Below are 18,385 nucleotides of genomic sequence, written 5' to 3' on the forward strand. Positions count from 1 at the left end.
GCTCGTTTTAGAGTTTTAGTGCACAGTTTGTATCGTTTTGCTGTGCTGGGTTTAACATGTGGAAGAAGAAAAGAATAATGGAAACATTGTGTTAAACTGTGCTCCTAAATTGTTAAATTGTTGAGATTTTCTGTATAAAAGTTCACCTCATGGGAATGTCTGGAGCACATTTCCTGTAAGTCTGCTGTTCTCAGTTCTAGAGAGAAACTAATCAATCAGTCTGGGATTTGAATAGGCCAAGTTTCCCTTGATCAGAAGGTCAGATAGAAAATAAATTGTAATGGCTTTTTCCTTTACTTGTTTGTAAAGCAGTTAATTTAAAGCAACAAAGCTAGAAACTCCCACCACGTTTGGCCTGTAAAAGCTTCAGATAACAAACTGCTTTGACGCATAGCTGGTGATTCATCAAATTTCTGTTGGATTCAAAAGTAGTGCCTCTATCAGCGTTTTGGTTTTCTCTGTTACAATCAGTAGAAGTAAAACAACTTGGTATCAGTCCAGATTGGAATCAACAGGTCAGACTTTAAAGAAAACTGCAGCCTAATCAGTGCATCTTCACTCAAATCAGTTTTGTTTTCCAGTCATTAATGTTTCACACCACTCCCCTCCCTCTGATGTCTTATCCAAAGTGGATAATTGACAACAGCAGCAGCGTGAAGTCCAAACCCAAAGCCTTCTTCTTGCTTTAAATCTTTCCCCGTGTAGAAAGAAGCCCAGATTTAAAGCAAACACTCTGCGTCCAAGCAGCTTCCACACACATCGGGAATCATTTAATCTTTAGTCGACTGTTCTAGTCTAGTCATCAGTAAAAGGCCTTGGCTGGGATTCGGGGAGTGCAGCTGCACTTGTGTGTGCGTGTGTTCCTCTGTGTAAATGAGTTCCAGATAGCTTTAGAGAAGGGTTTTACTTGTAGGCGAGGCTGAGCCCATGGCACAGCCAGAACAGGTTGAGTTTCAAAGGGGCTTATCAGAGGAATTAGGCAAGTCTTTGGAGTTTGTGCAGGGCCTAATTCCCGCTGACCTTTCCCTGGCTCGAGTTTGACTTTTTGTGGTGATCAGCAAGTGCTCTAACAAGCTTTTCCGTCTGTGTGGCTGGGGATTACTGTGGAACTGCCGTGCCCTCCCCTGCACTCACAAGAAGCCATCTGTGGTAAAGGGAGATTAGGTGAGGGAGTGAGAACAGACAAGAGAGAGGGAGAGAGAGAGACTGAACAGAAGTAGGCAATAGCCTGAAGGGGCATTGTCATGCCTGTCTGTGTGCTGGGGAGGATTCTGCGCTTGTCAGAGTCTTCCTTTGTCACAAATTGGTATGTTTTGTTCTGATATTTTAACCTGCCAAGAATGGGCAACCCTGTGGGTCAGTAATGTTCCAGTCATCATGGACATTTTAGGGGTTTTTTCACGTATTTTTTAAATTATTGTTAAATGGAAGTATCTTATTTAGTGGAATATTTCCTTTGGATTAAACTCACTGTCTCTTCAATGCCAAGGCGAGAAATTAGCATTGGATAACAAAGGCTCTTGATGGTGTCTGAGGTAAGGCTGCACTTTCTTTCATCGCTGATTTCAATCATTTTTCATAGTAGCTGCTGAAAGTAAATTCAGGCGGTAGAACTTCTCCCTGATGGCTTTCTGACTTCTGTTCTATGACTTACCGTTGTTTTTTGACTATCACATTATTAAGCGATAGTCCTTTTAATTTTAAAACAGGAAGATAAGGCAATTCAAAGAAAAAGCGTGTTCTTTATTCAGGTTTATTATTCCTTTTTGTGCTCCATCACAACAAAATGCAAATGAGACGTCATCTGATTGCATTAATTATATTTCCGGAGATGATCTCCGTTCAGCAACCCCTGCTGTGCTAACAATTGAAATGATTGCATTTAATCAGTGCACTTTTGAATTAATTATGGAAACAGAGAATGTCACATCAGTTATAATTAGGCAGTAGATGGCTTGTTGACTAAATGGAAAAAGATAGGTGTGCCTGTTTTGCTCATTATGCGCGGATTTAAAGTACTTAAAAATATTAGCACTTCTCCTGAGGTCGTGTTTAATTGGGATTGTAGTCAAAGTTAATTGTCAGTTGGCTGCTTTTGCCAACAGCTGCTGCTACTACCTAAATATATATATATATATATATATATATATATATATATATATATATATATATATATATATATATATATATATATATATATATATATATATATATATATATATATATATATATATATATATATATATATATATATATATATATAAGAAAACTGTATCTCTGTTACACTTTTCTTATATCCTCACTGGACTTGTGTTTTTAAATGTCAGATCTTTTTTAGTCTGCTACTCAGTTAGGTCAGAGTGACTAGACAATTTCTAAAAGAGACTGTTTGCTGTTGCATTAAGAGAGCAGCTGAGGTGTTAGCCATGACATTGTATGACATTGGAAACAAAGTTCTAAGTTTATAGACAGAAAGAGAACTATTATTGTAAGGCTTTTCTGCATATGAACAACTTGACACACATTGAAATGCTGTAAATTATGGCCTGATTTATCAACAAGTCATATCAAAACTGAGAACAAACATGATAACGTAAATGTGGTGCTATATTAGAAAAACACTTTCCGTGGGAGCAAAACCGAGTTTGTTGAATGCTTTAGTTGTGTTGAGACCATATCTTTAGAAACAAATTATAAAAGCTGTGATGTCATCTGATACAATTATCAGATTATAGCAGCGTTTCTAATTAAGTTACTTAAACAACGTGGCAAGGTTGATACTGAACGTCATTGGTAAAAGAATTAAACAGGAAACAACCTATGATGGGCAATTCTTACTGAGCTTCAACTTTGTAGACGTTACTTATTCTGTTAGAATGTGCCAAGACAAAATTTGTATCAGCCAAAAGGGTACCAGCAGTTGAGGCCTTTTAAAGATTGGTGGTTGGCCAGAAAACTCTGGCCGATCACCAATCTAAACACAAATTGAACTGAATTGCAATGAAATGAAACAATGTTTTAATTTTGCTTATCCATTTCTTATTTGTAGATGTATATCTGTGGTTCTCTAGTTGTACTATTGATGACATTAGCTGCATTTATATGAGCAGATAAATACGCACTTTGGGATTTTGAAAATAATTTAACTTAATGGAAGTGTTAAAAAATTCACTTTTGGATAAAAAGTTTTGGTGTAGGATGAGGTGTTGTTTTTTTTAAAAAAAAATTGTTTTATTTCTCAAAACTGCAATGGAAACAATTTTGATCACATGATCAACAACCAGATGTTGCCACTGGTGCAAACCGCGACAACAGGAAGTAACTGGAGGATGATGTATTTTAATGACTTTTTGCGTGGACAAAGTCATTCACATGTAAAAATGGCGCTTCTCCCACTATTGCAACATTGTGCTTTTTTGACATTAGCAGAAAATAGAGAACGATATCTGGTGTCAGGACCCAGAAAAAGAGAAGCTCTGTCCCTTTAAGAACGGGCACAAGACTAGAAAGAAAAGAGCCTGATCAGGATCATCATGCAGGAGTCATCCTGGTAGCCTCTCCTCCCTCTCCACTGCATTATCATAAAAAGTGATTTAGGCCTGATTGATGCAAATGGCCCTCTGTTCTTTTTCTATCATTAACGGGTCCTTCGCCGTGGCCACAGGCGGTGATTAAAGCTGTCATTTCCAGCTACTCATTAAAGGAGAGCACTGGGCCGTGGGAGGGATTCAAGGCGGGGGAGGAAGGGTGGGAGACGGATAAAGAAGGTGGAGGAATAGGGCTTTTTTTTATTCCTGAAGAATTGGTATTTAGCAGAACAACCATTAAAAAAAGAGAGAAAAAAGTCACATCTATTTATTTATTTATTTACGTGGTATGTACAGATGGCAAAAATAAATAAATAAATAAAATCTTCATTACAGCATCCTTTATGATTCCCTGAATGGCATTTAATTTGCATGCCAGTAAAGCTGCTCATTTCAAGGTAAAGAAAAAATAAAGAAAACAAAGCTAGGGTAGGGCTTAAATGGGAGATACTATACAGTTTGTATTCAGTCTCAGATTTAGGGTTGAATTAGAAAAAGTTGTGATGCAGAGATTGTATGGGAAAAAAATCAATATAACTTTATTTCATATTTTAATGTTGCTCCAGGCGTGGGGATTATGAACAGTTCTCTCAAATAAAAAGGAAAGTGTTGAGGAACAATCCCAGACACTGAAGTGCGTCTCCAGCCTCCCCTCAGCTTCTGGCAAAAGACATTACTGTGTGACTCACACTTACACTTGAACATGATCGGGAGTGTGTTTGTGTGCTGATAGCCCCCTATTCCACTCTAATGGGGGGATGTTCTTGCCTGTGAGGTAGTGAGATGTGAAGCTCCAGCTGAGCTGTCCTCTGCAGGGGTCTATGCTACCACCATGTCCTGGAGCCCTGCACTAATGGCCATAGGTGCCCTCGCTGTTACTGTGACCAGCAGGCACGTCTCTCCACGGACACACACCACCCCAAACCTCCATCTGCTCCACATAAACCCCGACACCGCCTTAATCTTTCACTACAACTCCAGATAGCATGCTGGGATTCTGGTCAGGGGTGCACATGGCTTAGAGCAATAGGACTGGGGATTTGGGGGATTGGAGACCACAATAGGTTGGAGAAGATATGCTTTCTAAGTGGCTCAGGTCTGAGGCACTAAGCTTCAATCAGATGTGTCCATCGGGGATCAGAATTGTGCAGAAAATGCTTCCTGGCATTAAGATGTGATATTTTCCAGGCCAAAGGAAAACACGATGGTGTTAGCTTCTTTGTTTAGCAGGTGTTGAAGTCTCTTACTGCTGCCACAGTATGTGCTGCTAATGTTCATACTGTAGAGATTTCACCTGGGAAAAACTGGTTGAAGCAAAATGAGCATGGAGGTCACATTTCAAACTACCTTTGGTGTGTTGCACTGTAAGCTGTAGCGCAGCTAGCTTTAGCGCAATTAGCTGCTGTTCACATACGGCAAATAAAAAGACACACACCTTTTTTTCCTCAATGTCTGAAGTGTAAATGAGGTCAAACTTCTCTTGTTTTAGGTCAATTAGAATTACAAAAAAAATCTATTTGCTAAATGAAACAATAATGAGAAAGGGAATATATGTCAGGGATTTATTATTGTCTGCAAAATCAGAAGTGTATGCAGAGAATGATTACTGCCTAGCATTTACTGCATGACTTGGGTCAAACGTTTTGGGTTTCCTTCCACAAGCTTCTCTCAACAGTTTGCTGTAATTCTGGCCCATTCCTCGGGACAGAAATTGAACCTCTGTGAGGTTTGTCGGCTGCCTTGCTAACACACACATTTTTAGATATACCCACAAATTCTTTCTAGGCTTGAAATCAAGTCTTTGTGATGGCCGTACCAAAACATTAGCCTTGACCTTAAATCACTTTGTAACCTCTTTGTATGCTTAGTCATTGATCTGTCTCGATGTCTCTCAGCCACAATGCCTCAACGTATTGAAAAAGTTGAGGCATTGTGACTCAATACTGAACACGGTTCATTTTGAGTCGTCTTCCCTGAGGAACACACTCCACTGTGTTGTTGTATCTATTCGTTTTGGCCTCTTATCATACATTCAGCAATAGGGGGAGGTGTTGCATTCCTTTTACTCCTGTTGTATCCGACTATCAGGACAGAAAACGTGAATTCACTTGTTCATTCTTAGACATCCCGAAGAACAAGGTGACTTTACTCTTCAGTCTCTTGTAAATATCCATTAGAAGCAATTAGCTTCCAGATGAAACGTCTGATAATTACTTGTCTAATGGGGACATATTTCACCTTATTATACACCTAGAATTAGTGGGTTTTTGTAACAACGCCATCCGCTCTGTGGCAAACAGCAAATTTAGCTTTTCCATATTAATTGTTGTTAGTTGACAACCACGCTCCTTCCTTGTAACTGTAAAGAGTAAAGGTCCATTCTGTTCGTTGTAGCTCTCACAAAATTGGATCAATTTTTAAAAAAAGCATCATACAAAACTAATTTTGAAACAAAGCCCACCATCTCTGTGCTCAGACCTAACACAGTCTCCTACCTGCATTTATTAGCCATTAAAATAAACATTTACTTATATGGAGAGTGATGCCATAATTGCCTGTTCATGAGCAATTTGTGGGCACATGTGCATTTATGAAGAAAAAGCCCATCACTATTGTCTATTGGGGGCCTAATGGTGCAATTAATTCTGTTCCTTCTGTTCAGAAGACTTAAGAAAAATTGATGTTCTCTTTTTTTCATCCCCCCTTTCCCGCTTGCGCACTAAAGTGGTTCTAATGAAGAAGACAAAGTGGTTCCTGGGGTGTCTCCTCGGCTCCCAGCAGTCAGCTCGGATGACATTATTCTTGTGCAGCTGGATGGAGCCAGCGGTCTACCTTCTCCATGGCTCCATGTTGACAAGCCTGGAGCTCCCTCCCAGGGCCGCTGTAATGAGGAGGACTTTTTTTTTCTTTTTTCTGTCCCAGAAGGCCTAGAACTGGCTTTACCATAGATAAACGAGGAAATGGAAGGATAGAAATAAGCACGCCGTTGTCCGTCTGCAGCTTGGACCCCACCTAAGCACGGATTATGTCATACGTCACATCATCCCACCGCTGCCGCTCCGGCCTCCTCTGCAGCTGGCCTAAGCCCTCCAGGTGCCCAGACGGCTGACAGTGGCATTATCGCTGTAGAATACGCCTATGGGGCTCGTCTCCCCCGGGAACGCTGCGCCTGCAGATTGCGATGCCAGTCGAGGGGAGGAGCTGACAGGGTCTTTATGACTAGACACTCTCCCTAAGGAGCACTAGGGAATAAATTAGCGTGGCCACAACCCTTTTGGCATAATGTGATTGGACATGAGGGAGGCAGCCCCACCCCGGCATTCCTCCCAGAGGACAGATACTCTCAGTTCTCCACCTTATCTTTGTTGAGCATTAAAATACATGATTGCACCTCCAGGGCACGCAGCAAAAAAAAAAAAAAAAAAACACGTCCTTTGTGTGCGCTCCTCTCAGCATCCACTGGGTAATCATAGATCATAAAGTCCGCCACTGAGCCACTGTGACCTGAAAGGAGACAATCGCTTTTATTGTCTTTGTAGGCGACAGAGTACTACAATCATTGTACATAGAGAACAAAAAAAGGAAGGAGAAAATTTTATGGGAATTTTATGGGAGCACCGATCGCAATTTTCTGGTCGATTGTCGATTATCAATCTTTAAAGTGGCTGACCTGCCGATTTTGATTTTAGCCAATACTGTTTTTTATTTTTATAGTTATAGCAAGAAAGCTGCTGAGTTGACACCAGTGACTGCAAACGTTAACTGCAAACGTGACCTATCAGTCAAACCTTTTTCAAAATGAGGACATTAGTTGATTTTTAGACCTTTGCCGATGTAGATAAGACAAATACATACTTTGGTGGATACAATCAGCTTCACATGCAAGCATAGGTCAATCAGGGATCTTCCAAAATTAAGAAAATCAGGGCAGATTTATCGGCCGATCGATTTATCAGCCGTTGATTTATCCGCGCATGCCTAGTAAATTTCCATCAAAATATTTCCAGAATTTCCTAGAAAAACATTTGAGTTTCAAAAGTTTCAAATTAGCTAGAAAACACTAAAAAAATGTAGATTAATCTCAGAAATTTTCTAAAAAAAGTTTGAAAAGTGAAAAATTTTCCACTTTTGAAACTCAGAAATTTCCACGTTCTTGTCTTGAAACTTTCTGAGATTAAACTCAAAATTTCTGAGCGTTTTTGTGTGAAAATTTATTCTCTTTTTCTACCTACTGTGCCGTCGTATTTTTGGGAGCCAAATGAGATCTTACAGAGAGAGGGAGGAGCGGTGGATGAGAGTGGCTTAGTGGAAGATGCGCAGCCCTCAGGAGGTGCAGCTTCTTAACCTCGGCCTGCATGGTCTGATAAGAATGTTTCTTTATTGTCGGCTGGAGAGCAATGCAGACTTGCTAAAGGCTATTAAAACGAGCTTTGCCGCTCGGTCCTTATCGAGGGATTTCATCACCCTGTTAGGTCTTAGGGGCTGAAGCAAAGTCTCTTATGGCTATGAAAGCTCTGAACAGTGCTCAACCATCAAACAATCCAATAAATGCACATCTTTGTTTTTGTGCTTTTACGTCGTAACATAGCTACCCAACAGTATGTCCTTTTTTTTCTTTTAATCAATACAAATCCCTTCCAGGATGATACTGTCTGTGACCTCCACCTAATATTACAGAAACAGTTTCGCAGGAATTCGCCACAGTCTCCTCCAGCTGGTTCTAATAGAAGTCAAGCTGCCATCTGCCAGCGATTACCGCCACGGACCGTACCCGGACCTTTGCCGACAGTCGCTTTTTGATTAGCAATTATCCTGGAAAAAAAAAAAAAAAAAGGCAAGTGGAGGGAAAACGCAGACACTCAGGAGAACTCGGTTCCAACCTGTTTTTCTACTGAGCAAAAATTCTGTCAGGGCAGGCAGAGGTTGCTGCGGTTCACCGGGGTCCTCGGCACCAGTTGACTTTGATTCTGCCGTTCCGCCCAGATGTTCGGATCTGGCTCTGCGTTGGCCCATATGGTTCTACTTACTCTCCGGGGGAGGAAAATAAATGGTTTGTTTTTCTATTGTGGCCTCTCTCATTATGCACTTATAAAACCAGCTTTTGAAGATTAGAAACTTGTGCCTGAGTTGAGCCAGATATAAGCTGGCATGTTAGCCTGGAATGTGTGGCTTTTCCTTCAGCCTCCTTTTCCTGGATTCTGTTTTTGTGCAAACAGGAAAACGGATTAGCAGCTCTGGAGATCATTGTGTATTCACTCCGGCTGGACTTTTACAGTGGCTTGCGAAAGTATTGGCACCCTGTGTGTGTGGGTTTTGTTTTTTTTGTTTAACATTTTGTCATATTACAGTTATTTCCAATTTTTTATTTTTACTAATAAAATATCTGAAAAGTGTGGCATGTAGTTGCGGTGTAATGGTAGTTTCTTTCACACATACCATCATACTGAATTTTTCTATTATGATTTCTGACAAAGCCCATATTTAATAAATTGAAGTTGATGGCTGTAATGCAGGGGTGTCCAAGGTACGGCTCGGGGACCATTTGTGGCCCTTGGACTGACTTTGAGCGGCCCCTAACTGCAATTTAAGATTTTGGTCCATCTAGCACAGACAGTTGATCCAGATCAAAACTTTTTGCTTCTAATCAAGGTAATATTATGTTAAGTACAACACAAAGTGTTAGTTGTTTATAGATAAACTTTTAGAATAATTAGATCCAAGCCAAATTTGTCACCTTTTATTTAATTTATTGAACATGGCTAAATATTCCACTCATAATTCAGAGTAAATTTGTTCAGTCGTGCCCAAAATAATTTGAAACTAGAGTTGTGGATCAGCAATAACCAACACCCCTTTCCTACAAAAAATACTACTTTATTTGCTTGATTACATGACAAAAAGTTTAGACACCCCTGTTGTAATGTAGCAAATTGCAACATTCAGCTTCAATCTTTTGTCACATACAACTACAGTATATTTTGGTATAGTAAAATCAATAATAAATATGGTTAACCTTCACTTACTACCAAATATGAGCTTTCCTAAGTTGGTACAGTGTAAAAATCAATATTTCTTAGCAGCTGAATGTAACACTTAAGAACTGTTTAGAAAATATTTCTGTTCTATTTGTTTACTTTACTGGATTACTATCAAAACACCTGAACTACACCAGACCTTGGTTTCTGTTTCTCCCCGTTGACCCCTTGACCTCCCCTGGTCTCGTCTCCCACTCACTGAGTCAAAGAATTTCACCTCTGTTTTCCTTCTAGACTAAAGCGTTCAAGTTCCTCATCACTGACAACAGTTTTGTTTTACTCCCAAGTTTTCCTGCCCGTGTCCGATAACTGGACCCCGGCTCCCGCTGCTCTCTGGAGCTCTAAGAGAGGAGTTAGTCTTGGACAGCAGGTGTTCCCCAGCCGGGCCGGCCCTGACCTTTCAGGGGTTAGTCATCTGTCAGTGGATGTCAGGCCCAGAAGTGAGACTGGGGTCAGCCTTCTAACCAAGAGGTCACCCACCATGCCTGAATGAAAGGAAGAAGTGACGCGCTAAAGATGAGGTTTTTGCTCACCTTGAACTTTCTTGTACGTTCTTTTTTTTTTGGCAACAACAGCACATGCGGCTGCTTTTCTTTGGGTTTTTGTCACAGTTGTCCTTCACTTGTGAAAGAAATTGCCTGAGAGAAGAAGAAAAAAAACGGTAAAAAAAACAAGCCAGTGTTATTCTTCACACTTTTTGTCTGACAACACAACAGGACTCCACGGATTGTGGGTGTTTCCTGGAGTACTGCTGCAGGCAATGTTGTGCAAATCAATAAAACTCTACATCCACACAGCATGGGAATCCAAGACAATGTGTTGCAAATTTGAAGAAAAACAAAACCAAACAAAGAAGAAAAGACAAACTCTGATAGTTTCTGTTTCGCAAACTTGACCACTCCGCTCTCAGACTGGATCGCCTTGTCGGAAGCAGCGGCGGCAGCGGATGCATGCAGCCCATCTTCATTATACGTTCTTTAATTGGCTTGGAAGGGAATAATCTTTCCATCTTTCCGAGCTCCGACGTTGGCAGACGGGCAAACGTAGCGGCGTTGTCGATCTGTCAAAACGTCAGCGGGATCTCAGGAATGAAAGCGACACATGCCGGCAAGTTGTTCGACACAACGTACAAATACTCCACATCACACCTCGGCGAAAAGCCCTGTCAGAAAACTGTTTGAAGGAAATTAGAGTTTAGGTAAACACAACTGTCATGTGTGGCGTTCCTTCGAACACTTTCTTCCTTTCTTGTGTTGTTTAAAAGACCCAGAGCACCGGATTCAGGCACGCTTCCATTCATCACTTGGCCCGTCTGCCACTGTTGGCGCAACGCTGACAGTATCTTCAAACATTAAAACCCCAGAGCGTCGGCGTTGTCAAATTGAAATGTTGTAAGCAGAATTGCTGCCCACCTGCGCGGCTCCTAAAACGCTCCAGGGTCTTACCTTGATGTGTGACAGAAGCGAGGCGCCTCTGAACCAAACAAAACAATCAGCACGCCCTCCTCTGATTAGCAGACAGCAGCGTGATCTTCCATGTCCTTCATAGAGTTTACACAGCCACTCTGAGGCCTCGGTGAAATAACAATGAGCGACTCGCCGGCTTGTCAATCTATTTGCTCCATATCCTGCCTCCATTTCTCTCTAAGCCGCGGCGTATCCTGGAGCTTAATAGAGTGTAGAGGTCTCATTTGAAAATATAAATTCGCCCATCAGAATCTGTAACCTTGCCCGCCTCTGTGTGTTTAATGCAAGACTTCTGAAGGCAGTGGCTTAACTCAAGCACAACAGGGTTGAATGAAAAGCCATTACTGAGGATATGCCTTTGTGTACTTGCGTGCACACATGCGTCGGCACGCCCCAGGCCAACCCTTCCGATTCCCTCCATCCGCGTCAGTCCAAGCGGCGGTGACATGTGAAGGCGTTCACTGTTTTATCTTCTCCGGGGCCGCGCTCTTCGTGTCTCTTCGTGTCGCTGTCACTCGTGCAGAAAAGCACCGGAGGAGTCAGAGGAACCTGGTACTGAAACAGTGAAGATGCGTTGTTGTTTTTTTTTTTCCCCGAGACGGTCCCGGCTCTCCGGGCGACGGTGTCTGTACGTTCATGAAACATGACAGCTGTTTAGAAGGGGGAAGAAAGAAGAAGAGATCCAGCCATCGCAGACGCTACCAAACAACTCGAGCCTTAATCGTCTGTAGATGCAACGCTGTTTTCATTTTACGCTCGTCTGGCATTAAAGTCTACATGTACGGCTGTTGACTGTGGTGGATCCTGTTGACCCGGTACCTCTGATGTAAATAAAGCACTGGAATATAAGACAGGAGTTAGTGGATGTGGCAGTCGGTGTAAAAATGTGAGAATTAGCTAGTGCATAAATCTGGTGCAGAGTATCTTCACTCTTGAGGTAACAATGTTTCTGTTCATGGCTCTGAATACATAAACTCAAACTAACTTGCACAAAGTTTCAATAACAAAATATTTTTTTTTACTATTAATGCTTTAAGTTTACTAGATTGATAAAGGAGTCTTTGAACTTATAATTACTATCCCACAACCTGAACCATTCTTTCTGTTTGTTTGGTTTTTTTTTTGCAGAGTGGAACAATGATGGGAATGACTTAGCCTTTGTATTAGTTTTTGCATTTGCTTTGGATTTATTGTGGATTTTCTGCAATCCTCACAGGGTGAAACATTTATACACAGACTCAAATATATACGTCCAGTACTCTCAAACTAACATATGGCAAAATATCCCAGAGAAACCACATGCTAAATGGAAATTTGCTCAGTGTGTGGTTTTACATACTGGCCAGTAGCTGCTGCCAAGTATAATATATCTCATGTAACTGTTGACATCCGCCACTGTCATAACCTTTAATGACTTCTTAACAAGCTTCTCCACATGTGATTTCAGCTAATTTTCCTATTTAATGGAAACACTGCAATTGCAAAGTTGTGATTATTTTTTTTACATTAACAAAATATGGGCACAGATTTTAATGGAAACGCAGCTAGTTCTGCCACTGTGCAGCCCGGCTGTTACCAGCTACTGTTAGAAGTACTGTAGGCCAACACTGGCAGTCATGAAGTTGCAGCGATGAATAAATGTTGCTGGATGTAGCATGCATGGACACGTTGCTTTGTTCCAGACATCATTAGCCGTTCATAAGCTCTGTGTTAATGTCCAAACAGAGGACTGATACATCAAGCAGCCTGACTCAGGAGGCCTTCTGTGATTTGTTATTAGTCACTTTAAACGTGGCCTTGCTTTCAGCGCGGCATTACGCAGGGCGCCGCGCGTTTCCGGTGGCGGGCGTCCCCAGGGCACTCCGCATTCGGAGTCACACAGGAGGGAATGAGGCCACAGCAGCACTTTGCTTTTAATGAGGATAGCAGCGAGCACATGCGTTCCCCTGTCATTGCTCTAAAGAGCTTGATTGCAGATGCTTCCGATAACAAAAAAAAAAAACGACATCTGCCAACATCTGCTTTGGAAATTGAAGCTGGCCTTGGAACGGAACATTGACTTTGTTTTCCGTCTTTGTGGACCAATTAAGGCTAACAGATTTACACAGCCAGATCAATCTGAAAACAATAATGGGTTTGCTGTTATTTCTCATTTAATAGCTCTGTGGCTCCTTTGTGCCCATTAGCATTACAGAACAGCAAGTGCCCTGACCTCCAAAATCTTCCCTCCATCTTGCACACCTCCCTGGAGACGCTTTTTTCCCTTTAATCTGGAGAACACACGAGGCCATGCGCGGCTGTGTGGAAGAGAGTGCATCTATCTCCTCCCTTTGCTTCCCACTCTCCGGTATCCTTGCTACAGTTAATTAACAGTTATTAGTGTTCGCGCAGAGCACCGGATAAGATGTCACAAATCATCAAGTCTCTAGGTGCAGTTCCAGCAATTAAGAGCTCTGTCGCACCTTCCCTCTCTGCAGTCATTTGGTACGCATCCAGGTTCCTTTTTAGACCTGAACGCACTAATCAAATAATTTCTACTCAAAGACTTTGTCGTCATTATTTCAAGACCTAACGACGTGAGACTCTCAACTGAGCACCTCTCCCAGGCTCAACTAGTGTTTGCCAAACAGTGCAGCGCCACACTTTCCTCAGACCGGATGACAGGGAATAAATCACCTGAACTGCTTTGTTTCTCTTCCTGAAGGCAAAGGATCTATTTATACAAAGTGGGCTTTTCTGTACCCGGAGACACTGACTGCACCGTGAGCAGGTGCCCTTATTGAGGACCTGTTGTAAAAACAGGTGCACCTCTATAAATGTTATCAAAAAGTGACATTATTGCAGTGATTCTGTTCAAGAACTGAAAGTCATATTATACAGTATGTAGTCATTAAACACCGAATGATACATTTGACAACTATGACTTAGGGCAAAAAAAGTGCCAAAATTCAGAAAATATGAATATTATAGACATGCATTTTACATTAACGGTAAAAAAGGATTTTGATACACAATGTCAGCTCACTGAAATATGTATCTGTATCCATGTACTGTCTATTACATGTATATAGTTAGGGTCTGAACAGTTTTATGGCTAATTCGGTACAGTGATACATTATCATTAACGCAGGGATTTTTCAAATTATGTTTTAATTTTTTACTATTTTTGACTTTTTCCATCCTAAATTCAAATATTTTTTTTAAATGACATTTATTAACCCAAAAAGTATGAATAAAAACATACAAATAACAAAGGAGGTCCACATCTAGTGTTAGTCAAGTTTCAGAAAATATAACAAAGTGCTGTGATTCAGCAGATCATTGAAGTCTTTTACAAGGTATTTCAAAGTATTTCACCATGATGATGATGACAAAAATGTTTTTTATGCATAAAGCAAAGAATTTTATGTTTTTCACATTTAAAAGATGAAAATTTCCCTTTTAAAAATGCTTTAGAGTTCAACTAATCAGTAAACACTTGTGCGCTCTTTCACAATGACTAATTGTTATTTCTTCCATCTGCCACAGACTGCACATGACTATTCTTGTGGTTAGCTCTTGGTTTCCTAGCTTGCTTCTTCTCTCCATGTTTCTGATCTGAAACATGGAGAAATGATGCATCCTTATGGCTCCAGTAAAAGTTACAGTGAAGTTATTCAGAAAATTTGCTAACCAGTTTTAAATTTTTTTTGGAGAATGTCTGTGTTTTTGTTCCTCATCCTGGTATTTGTAGACAGTCAGTGACTAGATGTTAGTGTCTAGCTAGCAGCTAGTCAGACATATTCCACCTAATTTAGCTGACTGGAATTTAAAGGGTCGTGCCCTCTTCAACTCGAGATAAAAATATTGTGGGATATAATTCTGTGTTAGCAGATATTAGCAGTAATTTCACAACAGACTGTTGTTAGGTTTGGCCCTGTTTTGTTTAGCTGAACGACGTCCATGTCTCTACATGAAGCTAGCCAGCTGTATTGATTTGCCAGAGCAGCAATGACTCGCCCGTTCGCCCTAGCTTTGCCAAGAACAGAGTAAACCTTTGGATCTGTGTGTTGTCCAGCAACAACATGGTGTGCTCCTGTGCTTTTCATCTGTCATACTTTGAAATTTATCCCAGTGGAGAATCACCAAATCGGTTCATGAGGCAGATTGATACAGGATACATCTGGCTAGCTTCTTATTATCCAGCACATTCTGTCATACTTATCTTGCTGACAAGCTTATAGTGATATCCATTTTTTACTACCACATCTAGTGGAACTATTAGGGATAATAACTTCACAGAACCCAAACTATCCATTTAACAAAAGAAATCCAACAGGCTTTGGAATCACTAAATCCAGCACACTCCGCCTCCTGAATGTTTTTTTGCATTTCATTCTGTAATTACTGCTGTTGCTTGTGATGTTTGTTTTCCACCACACTTTTTCCTTCCACTGAACTGTCAATTAGAGCACTTGGGATACAGCGTGGATTTGCTTACATGTAAAACTGAGGAAAGATTTCTATATTAGGCGTACAAAGCCAGCAATGACCTTTTCTGACTTTCCCTCCTTTTGGAGTCTATCAGACTTTCTGCTGGGCAACTATCAAGTCACCAATCTTCCACACCATTTTACAGGCCATAATCTAACATTCCTGTATTAAATATTTTCCTTTGTGGTTCAGTTGGTAATGCAGGTGCACCATGTGCAGAGTCCTTGATGCTGCTGCCCTGGGGTCCATTCTGGGGTCGTCGGATGGATGTCATTCAAAGCCACTCTGCAAAAAAAGAAGAAGAAAAAAACCCCCACTTTTAGCAAAAATAGCAGGAGCAAACACTCGACATACTTGAAATTCATCCCACTGTGTAATCTTTCACTATTTGAATTGAATTACGGAAAAAATAAAATAAGTTGTCCGTGGGATTCATAACTTACTGAAATGCAAATGTAGACGGATAGGTGAAAGGAGGAGAAATGTGGAGCATCGGTGTTTACCTGCTGATTGCGATGCAGACGGTGACTCCTCTGGTCTGATCAGCCTGCCATCCCTTTAAATTAGAACTTAATTGCATCTGTCTGTTGAAAGGGGACCTTCAGCGGAGCCTCTTGTTGTTTTCAATATTGAATCCTTGATAGAGCTTTGCTCCAGTTGCTGTTTCTTTTGTGGCTGAACTAAGCTGGAGCCTCTTAATGCTCTTGGCTCAGACGTGAAGTGTTGTGGAGTGAACTGAAGAGGTGCTTGATGGTGGCAAAGAGGACTTCTGCTGAATGAGCAGCAGTTGGTAGACAACTTTGATTCATTGAGTGAGAATCACCAATCCTCAGAACTTATGATTAGTCTACAGCTATTCATATCAAAATTTGTAGAAATTTTCATTTGTAAGCGTCTTTAAGTTTCAGTCATAGCAGGTTGTTTTAGAGTGGAATTTTGAAAGTCTGTGTAGTGTTTTTTTAATTGTTCCTGTTTATAATGGCAATAGCATCCTAATATAAAAATTAAGGGTACACTGATAAATCAGCTCTTGATTTACATAATTTTGGGAAATCAGTGATTGGCCGATACTTGCATCTAAAGCCAATCGTATCCACCGGTCTAAGAATCAACCACTGCCCACTTTCATTATGCTGTGTGGAGAATTATCCGTTCTCCATGCTGAGTTCTTGATGGTTAAAGAAGAGTCAGTGAGTTGAATTCATGATTCCATTTATTAATAACAAAATACATCTGGTCCATTTCACATGCTATCTTTAAGAGCTAGCAAGACAAAACGGCACCCAAGAACAATTTGTGATCTGCTTTGTTAGCCTCTGTGTAAGCTATGCCCCAAAGAGGCTGTTCCGTAATGTGTCGTCCTTTACCCCTAGCTCTCATTTGTATTTCCTAACATGTCATTTCCTTTAGGTTTAGCTTAGCAACTAGCTAACAATTCATAATCACTGAATAATTTATTCTCAGCAGCTATGAAAAAGGTTAGACTAACAGACCCACCCACAAGGTCAGGTCTGCATGTTTGCAGTTAATAGCCACCCCACTGTTGCCAACTTAGTGACTTTCCTTCAATATTTGGCAACATTTCAAACAAAAAAATGGTATTGGCCAAAATCAAAATCGGCAGGTCAGGCTTCTTAAAGATCTGTAATTGGTGATCAGACAGAAAGCTGCAGTCGGTGCACCTCTAATAAAAATGTTTCCTACAGCTCAGTTTAAATGAAGAACGGATGATTTACAAGGATGTGTGCTCTCACGGCCCTGGCATTTTTGGCCATTGCAACCCACCGTTATTATTTTTATGATATACGAAAGCACACAACTTACCGCGGGATAGATATATGCTTTTTGTTTAAAAAATTTAAAAGAAGAGGAACAGCCTATATAGGAAGAGAGTAACAATGTTAAATCAATCTATCAGGTTTATTTGTGTAGCACATTTCAGCAACAAGGCAGTTCAAAGTGCTTTACGTCATTCCAACATCATACAGTCACCAATATGCTGATGAAAGGATCAGTTTCCATCAACCCTTTTTTATGCACATTTTAAAGGACTGCATTGGAAAATGTTGATGGAAGCAGCAACATCCAAAACAACTTGTCACAAAAAGTATTTACGCTCATTGAGGTGTTTTTTGTTAGGTTTTTTTTTTGCTCTTCTGAAAGAGTTAATCATCAAGAATAGACTATGTTCATTCTACATGACTACTTCCAGCAGGATAATACATCATGTCTCAAAGCTCAAATCATCTGAAACTGGTTTCTTGAACATGTGTTCAAGTGTACTTCCACAGCCCTTCATAGCCCCCTTCATTGTCCCATCAAGGATGCTCAGGCCAAAAGTCAACCACAATTGTGTGATGAAGCTAAATCTCTAAAGAATATTCCCTTTGTCTTGATAAATATAGACTACAGAGAATTAAGGCAGTTCTTAAGGCAAAATTGGATCCAACCCTCTAACTTCAAGCTGTACCTCATAAACTGCAATTTTATTAACTGACCACCCAACTGCTACTCAGTTCTGTTTATTAGAAGTGAAATACTGAACATTTTATTGTGCTTTTACAAATACCACCGACTTTTTGTTTCCTATATCAGTGCTGATACAATTCATGCTCAGTACAGAGGCTTTGATTAGGATTTTGCAGTATGAACACCCCACCTTGCAGTAGCGTATAGCAGTTTTCTTCTGGCACCACATGTATAATTCATTTTTTTTCCCTGATTGCAAAGTGTCAAAACAGTGAATCATAGTAATAAAGAAAAAGGTGTAATAAAGCGAGGGCAGCGAAGGTGGGGAGGTTGGAGGGGGGGAATTACACGAGCA

The 18,385-nt window shown here is 40.7% G+C and overlaps 1 protein-coding gene across 18 annotated transcripts in view; it reads left to right on the plus strand.

Annotated features, from left to right (window-relative positions):
• auts2a (activator of transcription and developmental regulator AUTS2 a) overlaps positions 1 to 18,385 on the plus strand; it is a 336,296-nt gene that overhangs the window by 254,759 nt on the left and 63,152 nt on the right. Inside the window, exon 1 of one of the 18 annotated variants that reach the window (XM_044141283.1) lies at positions 1,443 to 1,535. The exons of the other annotated variants lie outside the window; for them this stretch is intronic. Within the exon in view, the coding sequence (XP_043997218.1) occupies positions 1,524 to 1,535 (12 nt within the window). The 5' untranslated portion in view covers positions 1,443 to 1,523. Of the gene's footprint in view, positions 1 to 1,442; positions 1,536 to 18,385 lie in introns of those variants that run through there. 18 annotated transcript variants of the gene reach the window in all.

This window comes from Gambusia affinis, linkage group LG15, assembly GCF_019740435.1.
Source record: "Gambusia affinis linkage group LG15, SWU_Gaff_1.0, whole genome shotgun sequence".
In the NCBI taxonomy this organism is placed as follows: domain Eukaryota; kingdom Metazoa; phylum Chordata; class Actinopteri; order Cyprinodontiformes; family Poeciliidae; genus Gambusia; species Gambusia affinis.